The following is a 17,307-nucleotide window of genomic DNA, read 5'->3' on the forward strand; positions in this document are numbered from 1 at the left end:
TGTTGCGCTCTCCCACACACGAATAGGCCTTCGGGGCTGAGCGCTCTAGAATCTTAATCAGTCAGCCAAACCGGTCTGGTCTATCTGCAACCCGCATTCTCAGATATTTTTACTTTCGTGTTTAGGCCCCACATGTATTTCTCTTCTTTAAATTTCTCCCTTAAGAAATGTTGACGTTCTTCCTTAGGCTTTCAAAAAGAGTACAACCACAAAGAAATAACAAACACAAATATAGCATTAGTCCATATCCTCTGTTTTTGTACCGACGCTTCGGCCTGTGTGTGTGTGTGTGTGTGTGTGTGTGTGTGTGTGTGTGTGTGTGTGTGTGTGTGTGTGTGTGTGTGTGTGTGTGTGGTTGCGCTCCGGAAGCGAAGAGCGATAAGGGCGGTGGGAGGCCGTTACCCTGGGAGACCACTAACCGGGGCGTTCTCATCTCGTTACGCAAATTACCGGCAGATAGGCTCGATAGTGCGTCCGCTAATGGAGCGTAGGCTACGTGCCGTCGTCTCCCGGCGCCCCCACCATCCACCCCCCACCTCTGCGAAGTTTATAGGCAAGAGGAATTACGTGTCCTGTCATTCGTGAAGAGGGAATGCGTTGCTGCTGTTGCTCTCTCTCTCTCTCACACACACACACGCACACACACACACACACACACACACACACACACACACACACACACACACACACAGGGACGTGCACAGACTTATGATGTGCTTTTCCTCAAAAAGGGCACAAGGGGTTGGGGGGTGCGATGCGAACACACACACACACACACACACACTCAGCTCTCTCTCTCTCTCTCTCTCTCTCTCTCTCTCTCTCTCTCTCTCTCTTTCTGTCTGTCTCTTACTGCTGATTGCTGTTACATGATGACTGTTAGGCCTACGTACTGTATCTCTGACAAGTGCAAGCATAGTTATCCTTTATGTCGGTTATCACATTATTTTGTTGTCGTCATAAAATATCCCTCTCTCTCTCTCTTTCTCTCTCTTTCTCTCTCTCTCTCTCTGCCTTTGGAATGATGACACCAGTTGTAATCTGTGGGTAAAAATTGAGCCCCTCACATGCAACCAAGGAATATTTCCTGTAATCTGGGTTACTGTGTAACACTGACAATAAGGTTCGGCTCTCATAAGAACCCCATGAACAGAAAATACACAATAGGGGGAATTTAGATAAAGTTGTGAGATAACATTCAAGTTCTCTGTATAGTAGGCTAATTTGAATGTAAGCAGGGCTCCCCTGAAAAAGAGACTTTGGTCTCAGTGGGACACCCCTGTTAAAATATATATTTTTTTTTATTATTATTATTATTATTATTATTATTATTATTATTATTATTAATCATAATCATAATCATAATCATAATCATAATCATAGTAATAATACCCTGTTGAATCCAGACAATGTCATCATTAAGACGTCATCCCCCCCCCCCTCTTTCCGTGCTCCAGTTTTTTTTCTCACCTCAAAATGATTGACTGACAGCTCTGTTGATAAAGCAAAGAAACTTACCCTCTGAGGTGAGATCAGTCCAGCCCTGTGGTGGCCTGTGAACTGCTGACCTGTATCTTTTGGTATCTGCTCTAGGATCAGCCGTACCTTAGGCAGTGTCAGCTTTGTCAACCGGAAGTATTAGCACCAAAATAGGCCAGGGGCGAGAGAGAGAGGGGAGGGGCAGAGAGTGAGAGAGATGGGGTCCTGCTGTGGGTGTACACAGAGGTTAAATATGAAAGGATTTAGTGGTCGAGAAAGAGGGTAGATAGGGGTGGGGGGGGGGGGGGGGTGCTTGGACGGGCGGTGGGTAGAGAGAAAGAACCAAAACATTGGCTATAATTATGGAAATGGGAGGCAGAGAGAGGAGAGACAGACCGACCCAGCAGGTTTTGTCATCTATGTTTATGTCTATGTCATTCCTCCCATTCCTGCTGAGCAGCCACATATTCCAGAACACTGACTGGTTCTATAGAACGCATTCCAGAACACATTGTACCCAGTATCTGGCAAAAGTACACTGTATGTGTGTGTGTGTGTGTGTGTGTGTGTGTGTGTGTGTGTGTGTGTGTCTGTCTGTCTGTCTGTCTGTCTGTCTGTCTGTAAGTCTGCCGTGTATGTGTGTGTGTGTGTGTGTGTGTGTGTGTGTTTGTCTGTCTGTAAGTCTGCCGTGTATGTGTGTGTGTGTGTGTGTGTGTGTGTGTGTGTGTGTGTGTGTGTGTATGTGTATGTGTGTGTGTCTGTCTGTCTGTCAGTCTGCCGTGTATGTGTATGTGTGTGTGTGTGTATCTGTCTGTTGTACGTGTGTGTGTGTGTGTGTGTGTGTGTGTGTGTGTGTGTGTGTGTGTGTCACTGTAGGGTGTGTGTGTGTGTGTGTGTGTGTGTGTGTGTGTGTGTGTGTGTGTCACTGTGGCTTCATCATTTCCGCTAAATGGCATTCATCCAGCATGAATCATTGCTTGGTGTGACTAGCTGTGTTTAGAGTCAGTATTGACTCCTCTTGTTGTGGGTCTCACAGTCAAACTGTTTCTCCAGTTGCTTTACTGAAAGTGTATACTGACGCTTCATTTAGTCTGGCTGGATAATTCCGCCAGCTTGTTGTGAGTTTTCCCTGAAGGTTGCTTTCCCTGAAGAGTCCTGTTGACTCACACTGTTTACTGTCAGTGAGGAGGGGGGGGGGGGGGTGGAGGGTAGTTTCAGCTGTTCACATCAATCTCTTAGGTGGACACCTATCATTTGGTTTTAACTGTAGGCCTAATCATTTCCAATAATGTCATAAAATTAAAGCCATCGGTGGTTACAGGCAGGAAAGCTGATAGATAGACATGTCTGATATCTGTGGAGGGCATTACATTGTCAATAGAGCCGTTTGGAAAATCACAGATAGATATGTCATTAACTTTAATCTGACATGCCCCTTCTTCAACATAGACCTAGAGTTTTTTGAGCTCTAGAATTGATGTTTGGAGAATTAAGCGTTGGCCTACAGTATGTATGTGAAGCTTACTACTGTACGTGAAGACCCGCTGCAGTTCCAACGAAATCCAGCGCCGCTCCGTCCCGTCACTTACTCATTGGTCATATAGAGTTGTCCCGCCGCCGATGCAGTACGCAGACATCTGATTGGTTTGAACTAGAGGTACAGTTGTGGGCTGATGGCTTGTTTCATGAATATGCATATTCCGGCGTTCCGCCCCGTAGGCCTCGCCCTGTATCGTCGGGACAGAATGTGGGTTTTATGATGTAACTTCTCTCAACTGAATAGGCTACATGAAAATAATAATACAGACCAGTGAATTTGGTATATTCCACGAGCATTCGATTGCAAGGTAAAATATTATTTATATATATTTTTGGAAGAGAGAGTAAAATAACCTATATTAGCCTAGAAGAACATTCAGTTGTTTCAGTAGATGATGCGCAATGGCAGTCGCGCAATTGAACATGAGATATGCGTACCCTATAAGCCTATTAAATAGTTAAGAAATTAATGTTGCAGGTTCTCACACATTGGTGGATACATGATGTGAATCTCATAACATTTCATGATGCATTTGAGTGCATGTCCTGGGGCAGGAATAGGATGGAATGGAGGCCGCTCCCCTTGCCAAATGCCCTGTTTTTTTTCTGTGTGCTATTACAGGTCGTTGGAGTCCGGTTACAATCGCAGAGGAAGAAAACCTTGACAAACAGGTTATGGGAACGCCCTTGAATACGAAACTACCTGCTCTATAAGAACCGACCGCGAACCTGGGACCATCAGAACAGAAACGAAAAGAAGAGTGACACGGAGGCAAAGAAACATTATCTTATTTGCTTGCAACACAGAAAGCTACCCTTACACGAGGTACTAATCAACCAATCTTTGCTGCAACATTATAAAGGACGAGCCGCTTTTCAAAGCCGATTAGACAAGAATTAGAGCAGGGTAAGCGCAGAGAGAAGCGTATTATCCATCCAGTCAGCGAAGACTCGCGTTTGACAGACAGCTTGTGTCTTAACTTTCATTTCCAAAAGTCGTTCGACAATTAAGATCACTCGCCATGATGATGCAGATGTCTGACACCCACACCCAGAAGAACTCACTGTTCAATGCCATGAACCGCTTCATCGGCGCTGTTAACAACATGGACCAGACGGTTATGGTGCCCAGCCTGCTACGGGACGTTCCCCTGGACGAAGAAAGGGATATGCACGCCCTGAAATCAACGGGCAACAACGATATCGATGACGGGGACATGTACAGCTACTACCAGCTCCTCAAGTCCATCCGCGTCGATATCGAGTGGGGGGTCAGGCGCGCCGAGGAGAGGCGCAAGGAGAACCTGGCCATGGAGATCTCTCGGATGGAGGAGGAGGAGGAGGAGGACGCCGACTTGGAGAAGCAGTTTCAGTTCCACCTGACGGGGCTCCAGGGTGTCCTGTCCAAGTTGACACGACAGGCCGACACCCTCACCAACCGCTACAAGCAGGAAATCGGTATTGGAGGCTACTGAGTACCGAGTACGACATCGAAACTCCATCGCCAAGCTACACTCCTTAGCGGAGTTGAACTGAACTGAACTGAATTATCTACTACTTATGATATTTGTTTAAATGGAGGGAGTAGACAGAGAGGGAATGGGGTAGCTGTGCTCTTTATGTATGGTATTAACTACGTTGCGTTAATATATTGAGCTCATATTGATAAGCTGATCGCTAAAGACAATTAGCCTGGTTGAGCTGCTACCCGGGTGCCATTTTCCCAATTGTTTTTGCACTCTTGATGTTTTCAAAGTCGCCGTGTTCAACGGCGCATCGTGCCGTCTTCGGCTCATGTGATACACAGATGAAACATATTTATGTATTTATAATGTATATCTTATTTTCTTTGTACTGTATGTTTGACAGTTGTATATGTCAAGGTTGAAGAAGTACAGGCCACAGATATTACAATTGAACATCCAATGCATAGGATTTAGCTCGTCTAATGATGCCAAATGAATCAAATGTTCGATTGTTTCTCTTGGTCCTGTGCTGCTCCCTATTGTATATGACGATAAATGTCTATAAATTGTGCTTGAATTGAAGGAGGCTTGACAGATGCTAAGCCTATGATCTCATTAATGCCCTACATGATCTATGAACTGGAATTAACGGATCATTCTTTTGCATAGAATAATGAAGTGTTCCAAGAGATTATGTGTTGTTGTTGTTATTGCTATGGTAATCATGGAGATGATAAACTCCAAAAGCCAATGTTTTTGTATGTACTACATGTTTTTGTATTGAAGATCTTTGTACAGAGAAATAAACTTTTTATATTAATGTAATCAATATGTCATGCATCCTCTTTGCCCAGCAACATTACACCTAAAATCATACTTTTCACACAGGACTATTTCAAACAGCTATTCCCTCCCCCTAGCTTTCTCCACAGCATTTCATACAGAGTCGTTTACATTCCACATTCAATCTATTTGAGATGGACACTTATTGATGCATCCATCAAGTTCAGATGCAAGGCATGGAAGTGCAAATAGACTCACATATATTGACTGCAAATTTATGCAAACAAGTAATTATGACTAAGCAAATACAACTCCAGAGAGTAAATACTGTTGATGTTTACTGTACTGAGTTAAGGCTGTGATACACAATCCTGGCCCTGGAGAGCTGCAGTGTGTTCCAGCCTAGTGCTATCACACCTGATTTAATTGCTCTTCAAAACCTTGATTACCTGGAGCAGTTGTGTTAGTGCCAGTACAAACCTGAAGTGCTGTGGCTCTCCAGAACCAGGAGGGTTGAGGATCACTGGGTTAGGGGAATGTTTACACGTTGTCTTACACTCCCTCAAAACCCAATAAACTAACAGTTTGCTTTTCAGTTTTGTTTTCAGGTATTCAGAACATGTTTACATTTTTTATTTCGATAATTTGTCTATTTAAAATGTCTACAACATATCTAAACATTTATATCTAAACAGTATGTTCTGTTCCTGAACCTACAGTACGTATATACGTCACCTTCAATATTTCTTTATGATTGTTTCACCCTGGTTAAAATTGACTGACTATTTTTTAGTATGCCAGTATGTTTTGATGCTTTTGCTGAGGAGAGTTTTGAAGCATTAGGTGTTAGCAAGAACATTATTTTCATGAAGCACACTTTTTGCCCTCGGCCACTGTCGACTTGACTGTAGCTGAGGAAGTTGATGGATGGATACAGATTACAGTGGTGTAATGGAATGCTGCTAGACAACAATTCAGTTCTTTACTGGAGAGGCTCCTCTTTATTATCACGGTGCCATTTGGACTCTGTAAACTTTGCCATTGTGAGACATGATTGTAAACATTAAGGAAATAGTCCTAGGTTGTCATAGTAGTGTTGTGATAAGTGACACAGGCATGTTGCTCTGAGAGAGTGCTCAGTGACTTTCCATGTATTCAAAACCCATGTTCCTGTCCCTGGACACATGTTGTCTTATTTGAAATGATACTCTTGCAGTGTGGCTATGCTTGCATTGGTGGTGTTTGTTGTGCAAATCTAGCTGGTATAGTGTTGAACTCTCAATCATGTTGATCCTTTGATCTTGAACTGTAGACCAATAATTCTGATGGTACACACATTTTAGGTTCACAAGACCCACAAGTGCATTTTATTTTTTAACATTCCCTAATTTGAGGTATATATATATATCAGTTTATCCTTTAAAAACCTTTGCAAATCCTACAGTCAAGCACACCATCACATACAATCACAGGAGCAGGGTGTGAAAGAGGGAATGGAGAGGCATGGAGTAGGGGTGTGTGTGCATGTTACTGTTTTGTCGTATCGTAACCCGTCGGCAGGGAAGGGAGAGAGAGGCATGGCAGTGTGGCCTCATAGTAACTGGGGACAGCTGTAACAGCTTCAGAATCTAGCAATGGCAATGGGTGCAGCTAGAGTTTACGGGTTACAATAGGCCTCTCTACACACCTAATTGTTGTCAGTGTGACACACACACACACACACACACACACACACACACAAACACACACACACACATAGGCACACCTATCACACATAGACAAAAAACACATGTAACATTTACAAAATTATCTTGTCATATCGTGTGTGTCACACACTGACAACAATTAGCTGCACCCATTGAGACAGACAGACAATATTATATGGAGTGATAGCCTTTGAATCAGTTATACACTTATACACTTATTATAACACATGTATTAGATGTGTGTGAGGTGGCTTGCTCTTGTGCTGTGTGCTCAAATAGATTTAGTGCACAGAACAATAGATTTAGGACACAGAACAATAGATTTAGTGCACAGAACAATGGATTTAGGGCAGAGAACAATAGATTTAGTGCACAGAACAATAGATTTAGTGCACAGAGGATTAGAGCAAGCTATCTTTTGGTACCACCCCCAGAAATGAAATGATGATCTCACACAATAAATGTGTTCTACGGTTATATGTTCAATAAATAAATAGTTAACTGTCAAAAAGATATACCTTAACGTAAAGTGTTAAGGAGATTTGAAGCTGCACAACCTTTATTATGAGTATTATGAGGGATGAGATAAGCGCAAACTCAACATTTTCCTCGTCCATTCCCACAGCACATTCCACTATGGTGAAACACAATAGCACTGAAAAGCATAGTGCAGATGCCAAAAGCTACACCTCCCTGTAGCTCATACCTGAAGAAATACCTCCAACATTATTCCTCATACTCTCCCTAATGACTCATGTATCCTTTATGTTGTTTTTCAGGAAATGTGGGTTTGCTCATGGTTTCCTTATCGTTTTGTAATGACTGTGTATATACAGTATAGTACTTTTCCAGGCCTAAAGGTAGTCCTTCGTGTCCGTGTGACAACAAAATGCTTGCCTTTTGTTTTCAAGAACATGACACTGTGGCAACAACATGTTATTCTGCAAGAGAGACATAGGATATAGTCTTATCAATTGTCTTTCTTAGCGGTTGTAACTCCCTGGCATGTCAACTTCAACCCATGGATAGTCTCACTAAATCAACCAGAAGAGATTAGATTCTGGGTTTTAATATTAACTAATGGAGGGCGTTTTGTTATTGTAATTTCAACTTAGTTTTTTCCACAATCAACATTGAGTCTTGTGAAGATGTAGGATTACAGGCATGTGGTAGATTGAAGTTGTGGTACACATTCAAATAAACAAAACATATTTTATTGAATTCCAAAACGAAAATATGGAAGTTTACAGAGACCATCATATTTTCCATATTTACAATAAGTCAGGGTTATTAATTACATTTTACTAATAGTTTGTTGTTGAGAAAACCTGATTTAGGTGCACGCTTTCTACTCCACTACGGCATCAACACAATTGTAACTTTGGGTTTTCGACATCTGTAGTTTTTGTCCCTCACCGTGCGCTGTAGGAAGTCGATGTAATTTTGTTTCACATGATGCATACGTCAAAACATGAAAACATTGCTTAGCACGTTGTAAATAGAAATGGAGAGTAAAGATATAAGTCCCAAAAATAACGATACTACACCCTGCGTATTCTTTAACAAAGATTCTGACGACTATCGCTGTGTAAGTAGCTTCGTAGCTAGCTTGTTATAACAATGGAATGTGAATTGCTACATAGCAATCAAATGTAGCCATCTAGCGAGTGTCGTCTGGCATGGCTAGCTAATTAGCTAACTATTGATTGTATATTGATAGCTCCAAAACATATTAGAGGACAGAAACGTTTGGCCTAATTTTAACAGCCAGTTATCTGACAGGTGTCTTCATGTTTATCTGACTGATTGCTGATGCTGGAAACTCACTGTTGATGACTAGCTAGCATGATAGACAGTCCAAAGGAGGAGTGTGATAGCCGAGATGACATGTCATTGGTACGCCCTAACCCTGACCAACAACAGGAATAGTTCATATAGCTTCCTTGCATGATGTGAGGTGGACTGGATATGGAAAGCATAACGTTTGCTGTCAACTGTCATAAACAATGAAAGATCCTTCTTTTTTTGCTTTGTAAACAATGCCAGCTGTAGCTGCTGAGATTGTGAGGCAAATGTGCAGCAAGCCATTTAACCTAATCTCAACACCAGTGAACTAGAAACGAGTCCCTTATCTAAAGATGATTAGATAGCCAACTACATGTGATAATGGAACTTGTTTTGCTGGAACTAATGTGTGTGTATTTCAGTGTGCGTTATCACTGCTCTCATAGTGTGTGTTGGTATCTGAGCGGCATTTCATGCAAGCCACCTGTCTCCAAGTTGTCATCAGTTTACAGCAATGGCCTACTTTACTCAGAAATGTTGCAGTAATGCTGTTCAGCCCAGAGCCCACATAAACAGCTCCATGGCAGACAAGCAATCGCTCACATCAAAAAAGCAACCAATCACTCAGACTCACCTGTAAGCTTGTCTGCCTAATCCAGTAACCTAGTTCAAATTCTCTATACATATTGATATGTGTATTTTTAAAAATGCTTCATCTCTTTGTCATATTTCTGTCGCAATACTGTCAGATTATTTTCACCAGTGCAATCTGGAAAACAGTTTTAAGACTGTTCCAGCTTTGTTTTTAGGACAACAGACGTTAACTTTGTACAGACACGTTAACTTTGCACAGACATGCTCCTAATTTGGGATGATCAAATGTAGCTCTAGTTTATGCACACATCTCCTGTTGATATCAAGAATAATTGAAGAGTTATGTGGTGTGTGGATTTATGGTAGACATGGTCGTGATCAGGGGCAGTTTTGTGTGTTTCTGTGGAAGGTCACAGCGTGTTGTGTCATGCTGACTGTGCGTGCGGGTGTGCTCCAGTGTGTGTCTCAAGTGGCTCTCAGCCATGGGCCCCTTATGGCGTCAAAGGCGGCTGTGTGTCACTGTGTTTCACATTCTCAGCACTCTCTGTCTCCCCCCCCCCCACCCCCCCCCTCAGACTTATGTAAAAAGGGCTTTTAGTGACAGGTGTCTGCGCAGCCAAACAGGTTTTTTACCTTGATCCTTCTGTCTCACCTGAACCTGGAGGGTGTCATTAGCGAGGCCTTGGCCTACCCTGCAGTTGCTTTACAGCAGGTTAAGGTGGATCAAAGCTGAATGAAGGCTTGTTGACATGTCCAAACATAAGATGGAAAAAAAGGTGTTTTTCAAGTGTGTAGACCTGGCACGCCCAAATTGAGTAGAGAGAGTTTCTGAATTTGGGGGTTTTCTTGGGAGTTGGACATTAGTAAGCCTATGGACCTTGACTTGGGACCAATATCATATAAATAAACCATTTACAGAATATGTTTAAATTATAATGATTAATTACTTGTATATCAAAGGTATATACACCACCTTATTGGTATTTGACTTACCTCTGCTCTAGTGCTATCTATTGTTTAGTGGGAAGGTAGTGTATTTAAGGAGTGACCTTTTAAGGAGATAAACTTTTCTTTGAGTATTTGCTTTAAGCCTAGTGCACCAACTTGCAAGTCACACACAGCCTAATAGACTGAAGGTTAAACTTCCATTTGTTTACAACAATATTTTCTTCCATGTTTCTTTGTAACTAAAAAGATTTTTGTATTTTGTATTGATACGTTTGCCTCAATCTAATATTGTGGGTTCATGGTAACTGCTCAACAGCACGACAGGCTAATTGTAACCAAGTTTTCACCTAGAATTCACTGTAACGTTGTTGTTCTTGTGTAGTTGGTGATACCAGAGAGTTGTGGGACTCGGTATTGCACAAGTGCTGTACACTTGTCACCATTCCTTCCAACTTTAGAAAACTGAGATTCTCATCTGAGCACTTCTGCTCAGGTATAAGTTTGTCATGAAGGGAAGAGCAAATCATTATCAATAATATTCAATTGGAGTGAGGTTTATTGTGGTTTTGTCTTGATGTATGCTTGATCTAGAATATCTTCTTCCTCCACAGGTGGTGATTCTCACTGTGAAACGAGCCACAGGGACCTTCTCATTGATAGGATGGTGAGTATTTGTTATTAGTACTAACGTTTTTTCTTTTTTTTCTTCTAAAGTTAGAAACCTAGTCCAGAGTAGATCTTTTTGGTTGCAATTTGTGTGTGATCATTTCCTTCAATAGATTCACAGCCCAAAATGTCGTTACAGTGCTTGAAAAATGACCTGTCGCATTGGGATTAATATCCTCGACCTAATCTATGTTTAAACGCAAGTGGATGATGTGCTTGAGAAGAATGTAATCTTTAGTCGTTGGTGGCTGGACTAGGATTAGGGTGAAGGGAAGTGGATTATTGCCCTTAAATATAATCCATACTCATCAATTGAGTGCCCTGCTCTTCAATTGCTATGGTGATCATGGAGCACATGGATGGCCAGGTTACAAGAGGTGACACAGAGCTTTGTAGGATTATACAGGAAGTGTTATCCACGGTTCTGAAGGAATATGCCGGAAAACACGAGTCTTTGCAGGAATATGCCAGGCAATTAAGGAATAGTCCTAGAAATACAGGATGGTACAGTGTTAAGCAGAAACAGGCAGGAGTGCAAGAATGTGTCTTCTGAATGTTTTCTTTTCTTTTCTCCCCTCAGCTTTTTCATGCTGTTTGTGATCTGGCTGCTACGCCGACACCACTCCTTGGCCCAGGTATTGTGTGTGTGCGTGTGCGTGCGCGTGTGCGTGTACGTGCGTGCGTGTGCTTGTGCGTGTGCTTGTGCGTACTGTGTACTGTATGCTTCCCACTGCATCTTAGAATGCATTGGCACTACCTCTCTGACATCGTCTGTTCAATTAGGCATGACAAATCAGGGCTTTATTGAAACGTAATTAAAATGTACAAATTAATCAATTATGGTGTTAATTGGCTCTTTGTCTGTGTCTGTTAATGATTAGAGCAGTGTGTTTTTTCTTCTCCAATTAAAGGGCACTGCTACCGGGTTGACGTTTTGACAGAAAACAGTGTGTGTGCGTGCCGGTGTGTATGCGCCTGTCCAGCAGGTCCGGCCGGTTTAGCGGGGCTCTCTGTTATCCTCCTAATCTGGAGGAAATGACAGCTTAGTGTGCGGCACTGAGGGATCCTATTACCTCCGAAACAGAGGGACCTTAGAACTGGGTCATCACCCCCCTGCTCTCCCCTCGACCTCTAGGAACCCTCTCTCAGGGGTTATTGATCGGTCAATAGTCCTCTCTCTCTCTCTCTCTCTCTCTCTCTCTCCCTCTCTCCCTCCCCCCTCTTTTCCTCCCAGTAGTCTAAGCAGGGTCGGCCTTGTGTGTGTGTGAGAGTGTGAGTGTGTGAGAGAGAGAGAGAGAGAGAGAGAGAGACAACACACAGGAAAGAGAGAACTGTACAGTGTAGTCACTGTTGTCAGTGAAAACGAAGAGAAGAGGGGGAGCCACTAGGCTATATTGTATGAGAGGGATTAGTCATTTGCAAGCCCTGCATAGGATATGACGGTCATGGCATATCAACACATGTATTGGTCTTTACAGCGTGTTGAGATGCACCTTTTAGATGTTGGAGGAAGAACAGTCCTCGGTACTACAGATGCCTGTGTGGCTACGAGATTAGAAGTTTGAGACATGAGCTGTGCGTGCGTGAGTGTGCGCGTGTGTGTGTGTGTGTGTGTGAGAGAGAGAGAGAGGTGGGGCAGGGCCCTGAGCTCTATTGTCTGTAATGAGATTTGGTTCCGTCAAAACTTGGAACAGTTTGGAATCGATCTCAGTCTCTGTCAGCCCCAGACCACAGGATAAGTGGCCTCTCACACACTGGTCCCTCTCTCTCTCTCTCTCTCTCTCTCTCTCTCTCTCTCTTACTCTCTCTTACTCTCTCTCTCTCTCTCTCTCTCTCTCTCTCTCTCTCTCTCTCTCTCGCTCACTCGTTGTCTCTGCAGAAGATGATTCTCAATCTGACGGTAGCGGCCTTCTTCGACAGCATAGCGTATGTCATGGTGAGTCACTGTCACTGTTTCCGACCAAACACACACACACACACACACACACACACACACACACACACACACACACACACACACAGACGACTTCATGACATGCAGAGAATATCTTTTTTCTTATCTTTTTTCTTATCCCACACTCTTATCCCCCCCCCCCCCCCCCACATCCCTCCACCCTCTTTCCTTCCCCAGGGCGATTACCATCCAGCAGAGGGGAGCTTGTGTAACTTTCAGGCCTGGTGGCTCACGTACTTTGGTAAGATTCCTCATTCTCTGACACACACATGCACACACACATGCACACACATACGCATGCACACACACACACACACACAAACATGCTTGCAAACACACACACACACACACACACACACACACACACACACACACACACACCCCAACAGACCCCTTCCACACTTCTTCCTAGATCAGTGTTGTGTTCTGCTGCTGTGGGGCTCAGACTTAGCGTTGACCTTCTCCTGTCTTACTCCTCGGTCAGCTCCTGTTGACGTGCCTCACAGTACCTCCTGTCACAGCCCCGGCACAGCACACTTGACACCTCTCCATTGCATCAGCCACACACACGCACATGCAAATATGGAAACACACACAAGCACGTTAACACGCACACGCAGACATACACATACACACACACACACACACCAACACAGCCCTACAGGGCTGCCTGGGAAAAGGGCAGTGAACTACAGCAGCAGGGTCAGTGGCTGTGTGTCACTTCTGTTTATTATGAAAGGAAGGGAGGGGGGGGACTTAGGAAAGCAAAAGACAGACACATCAGTTGAGCAGCGGAGGAGAGAGAGAGCGAGAGAGAGAGCGAGAGAGAGAGCGAGAGAGAGAGAGAGAGAGAGAGAGAGAGAGAGAGAGAGGAGGACACAGAATGGAGAAAGGAAGGGGGGGGGGACAGATGTTGTGAAACTCAGATCTCTACCAAGCACACAGAGCTGATTCAGACTTCCAGGTTCAGGGTGTGCTTCGGTTTGATGACATAAGGTCTTAAATATACAGTAGATGTGTGTGCTGTCGTAGCGACTGACACACACACAAACACTCACTCAAACCTCTCAACATAAACTCAGTCAAACAATGTGTGTGTGGCTCCCCTGTGTGACGGGGTATGTTGAGTGAGTGAGCACTGGGAATCCATCATTCATACTGTACAGCCAGCCCTGCCTGTCCTGTCAACCCCAATAAAACACACACACACACACACACACACACACACACACTGCGCTCTTATCTGTCTTCAGAGTTGAGATAGATAGTGAAGGAAAAAAAGGGCTCTACCCATGGGAATTCCTCCTCCTCTGTATTATACATCTCTCTCTCTCTCTCTTTCTCACTCTCTCACTCTATCAATCTCTCTTTCTCTCTCTTCAGTTTTCATTCTATCTCTTGTGCTCTCTCTCTTCCTCTCCTCCTCTCCTTCTCTTCCCCCCTTCTCTGTCTCTCTGTAGTTCATCATTATTATCTCTCTCTCAGCTCCCCCTCCCATCCATCACCATCAGCCACAGGTTTCCCTCATATTACTGCAGAATGGGCCCTCATTTATCATTGCTAAAACACACACACACACACACACACACACACACACACACACACACACATGCAAAGGTGAACACAGATACAGAACATATTGAGTAGATATGTGTTATGAGCTTGTTCTCTCTTGTTCTCTCTCTCTCTCTCTCTCTCCCTCTCTCTCTCTCTCCCTCCCTCCCTCCCTCCCTCTCCCTCTCTCTCTCTCCCTCTCTAGACTGGAGTGCCTTGGCTTGGGTCTGCCTCATCACATTCAACCTTTACCTGAACCTGGTCAGAGAGATGAGCACCAGTCAATATGAGATGTGAGTGGACCACCAACCTCCGCCTGTGTGTGTGTCTTTGTGTGTGTCTGTGTGTGTGTTTGTGTGTGTCTGTGTGTGTGTTTGTTGCTCTCAAATGGTCCCTTTGTCTCAACCCTTTGTTAACCCATAGAGAGTCTGCCTGCCTGTCTGTCTCTCTCTCTCTCTCTTTAAAGCAATGCTTCATTTGCGCATCTATCTCTTCTTTAGTTATTGAGATGCAGCCTTTCATCGGCTTGTTGAAGCCTGTCCTTTGAAGCCCATTCATTCAGTAACAGTATCTAAAACACTTAGACTCCAAACACTCGAATCAAGAACCCGTTACGACAATGTTGCTTCTGAATGATGTGTCTCTATTCCTTTTTTTCAAGAAGTTATTTCGAAACCCACTTTTGAACATTATTTAATGGAATGAAAGTTCCAATCCGACGGGAATGAGTTCTCTCTGTTTCTGTCGCATGCTGTGCTTCTTTACCCTCTACTGCCTAGCCAATAGGAAGGGACCTCTGATATCCAGTAGACGCGCCTCCCGTCAATCACCACTGCTCCACGAGAGGCGTCTTGCTCATATGTCAGGAAAGAAGAGCAAAGTATTTTATATGTTTTAAAACAGAACAGAGCATTTCATTTGGAATCTAAAACGGACATAATTGACATATTATATATTTTATTGAGTTTAAGTGTTGTTATGCAGTTTTTCTTTTTAAGGCGATTGTGACAGTAGCCTAATTGAGAGAATCTAAATATATACGATCAATGCATGTATAAAAGTGTCTGGGGTACCACATCGTAGTACAAGTACAACATGTAAATATAGTGGAGCACTTGAAATTTGATATACACTCACCATTTAATTAGCAACACCTGTACACCTTCTCATGGTGGAGGTGGTGGAATGGTGTGGGGAATGTTTTCTTGGCACACTTTGGGCCCGTTAATACCAATCAATCATCGCTTGAATGCCACAGCCTATTTGAGTATTGTTGCTGACCATGTGCATCCCTTCATGGTCACAATTTACCCATCTTCTAATGGCTACATCCAGCATGATAATGCACCATGTCACAAAGCAAAAGTCGTCTCAAACTGGTTTCATGAACATGACAATGAGTTCAGTGTTCTTCAGTGGCCTTCCCAGTCACCGGATCTGAATCCAATAGAACACCTTTGGGTTGTGGTAGAACGGGAGATTCACAGCTTGAATGCACCTGAAAAATCTGCAGGAATTGCATGATGCAATCATGTCATCATGCACCAGAATCTCAAAGGAATGTTTCTAACATCTTGTGGAATCAATGCCACAAAGAATTGAGGCTGTTTTGAGAACAAAGGGAGGCCCTACCCAGTATTAGTATAGTGTTCCTAATAAAGTGTTCTCTCTGTGTGTGTGTGTGTGTGTGTGTGTGTGTGTGTGTGTGTGTGTGTGTGTGTGTGTGTGTGTGTGTGTGTGTGTGTGTGTGTGTGTGTGTGTGTGTGTGTGTGTGTGTGTGTGTGTGTGTGTGTGTGTATATATATGTGTGTGTGTGTGTCTCCCTCTTGAGGACAGACAGCCCCCCTCCTTTTTTCTCCTCCAGACAGCCGACTCTCTAATTGAAAAGGGAGACTGGCAGACATAAAATGTGTGTGTGCGGCCGCGCGTGTGTTCGCACATTCTCTCTCTTTCTCTGTCACTCATACTACCTTGAGACTGAGTGCTCCTCAAGTGTGTGTGTGTGTGTGTGTGTGTGTGTGTGTGTCTGTATGTGTATGTGTATGTGTGTGTGTGTGTGTGTGTGTGTGTATGTATGTGTGTGATTGTTTATGGGCTTGATATGTGTGTTTTCCCTTGTGCACGTCCATAACCTAGTGTGAGAGTGTTGCATTCACACTGTCATTGCTTACATGGAGAAGCTGGGAAATGAACAGGACACAGCTAAAACAGTGTGTGTGTGTGTGTGTGTGTGTGTGTGTGTGTGTGTGTGTGTGTGTGTGTGTGTGTGTGTGTTTGGGGCGGGGAGAGGTGGTTTTCCCATGGGGGGGTTCTCCATATTGATTAGCAATAACCCAGGCGATATAATGATGTTATAACTCAGAGGGGACGGCTTTATGGATGCTGGGTTTGGGAGCAGTGAAATCACTCACCCTTCTCTCACTGTGTTGGGTCCACACCACTGTCACACCTCTAATTGGTATTGGTGTGGAGGGGCGTGGGGTAGTGGGTAAAGGGGAATTGGAGGGGGCGGTCACAAAAGGTGTGTGTGTGTGTGTGTGTGCGCGTATGTTTTTGTGTTTGTGTGTGTGAGATGTGGGGTTAGACATGTGATGGTGTGTGTGTGTGTGCGCGCACAGCAATCTGATGATTAACGCAACGGATGGTTATGAATGTATGGAGATTGAGAGTTGGAGGAATATGGAATGTAGACAGATGGAGAGATGAGAGGGGATGAAATAGACAAAGGGAGGAGAGCTGAATGGAACGAGCATGTTTGAGCCGAGGGAGGGAGAGAACGATTCAGAGAATGAAAGAGAGAGGGGAGTAGAGAGAGGAGTGAAAAAGAGACCGT

The 17,307-nt window shown here is 43.7% G+C and overlaps 2 protein-coding genes across 2 annotated transcripts in view; both read left to right on the forward strand.

Annotated features, from left to right (window-relative positions):
- Window positions 1-3,745: 3,745 nt before the first annotated feature.
- On the forward strand, window positions 3,746-5,309 carry LOC310812762 (mid1-interacting protein 1-B-like). Its single transcript, XM_083681461.1, has one exon. It carries the CDS (start codon window positions 4,041-4,043, stop codon window positions 4,491-4,493), a length of 453 nt encoding a protein of 150 aa, XP_083537587.1. The 5' UTR covers window positions 3,746-4,040; the 3' UTR covers window positions 4,494-5,309.
- Window positions 5,310-8,438: 3,129 nt separating this feature from the next.
- LOC310812772 (cyclic AMP receptor-like protein A) overlaps window positions 8,439-17,307 on the forward strand; it is a gene marked incomplete at its 3' end in the record, with an annotated part of 33,655 nt that continues 24,786 nt past the window's right edge. Inside the window, exons 1-6 of the mRNA XM_083681473.1 lie at window positions 8,439-8,561; window positions 10,912-10,964; window positions 11,547-11,601; window positions 12,846-12,902; window positions 13,098-13,161; window positions 14,680-14,767. Of these exons, the coding sequence (XP_083537599.1) occupies window positions 8,478-8,561; window positions 10,912-10,964; window positions 11,547-11,601; window positions 12,846-12,902; window positions 13,098-13,161; window positions 14,680-14,767 (401 nt within the window). The 5' untranslated portion in view covers window positions 8,439-8,477. The remainder of the gene's footprint in view (window positions 8,562-10,911; window positions 10,965-11,546; window positions 11,602-12,845; window positions 12,903-13,097; window positions 13,162-14,679; window positions 14,768-17,307) is intronic.

This window comes from Argentina silus (assembly GCF_951799395.1).
Source record: "Argentina silus genome assembly, chromosome: 12".
NCBI lineage: Eukaryota > Metazoa > Chordata > Actinopteri > Argentiniformes > Argentinidae > Argentina > Argentina silus.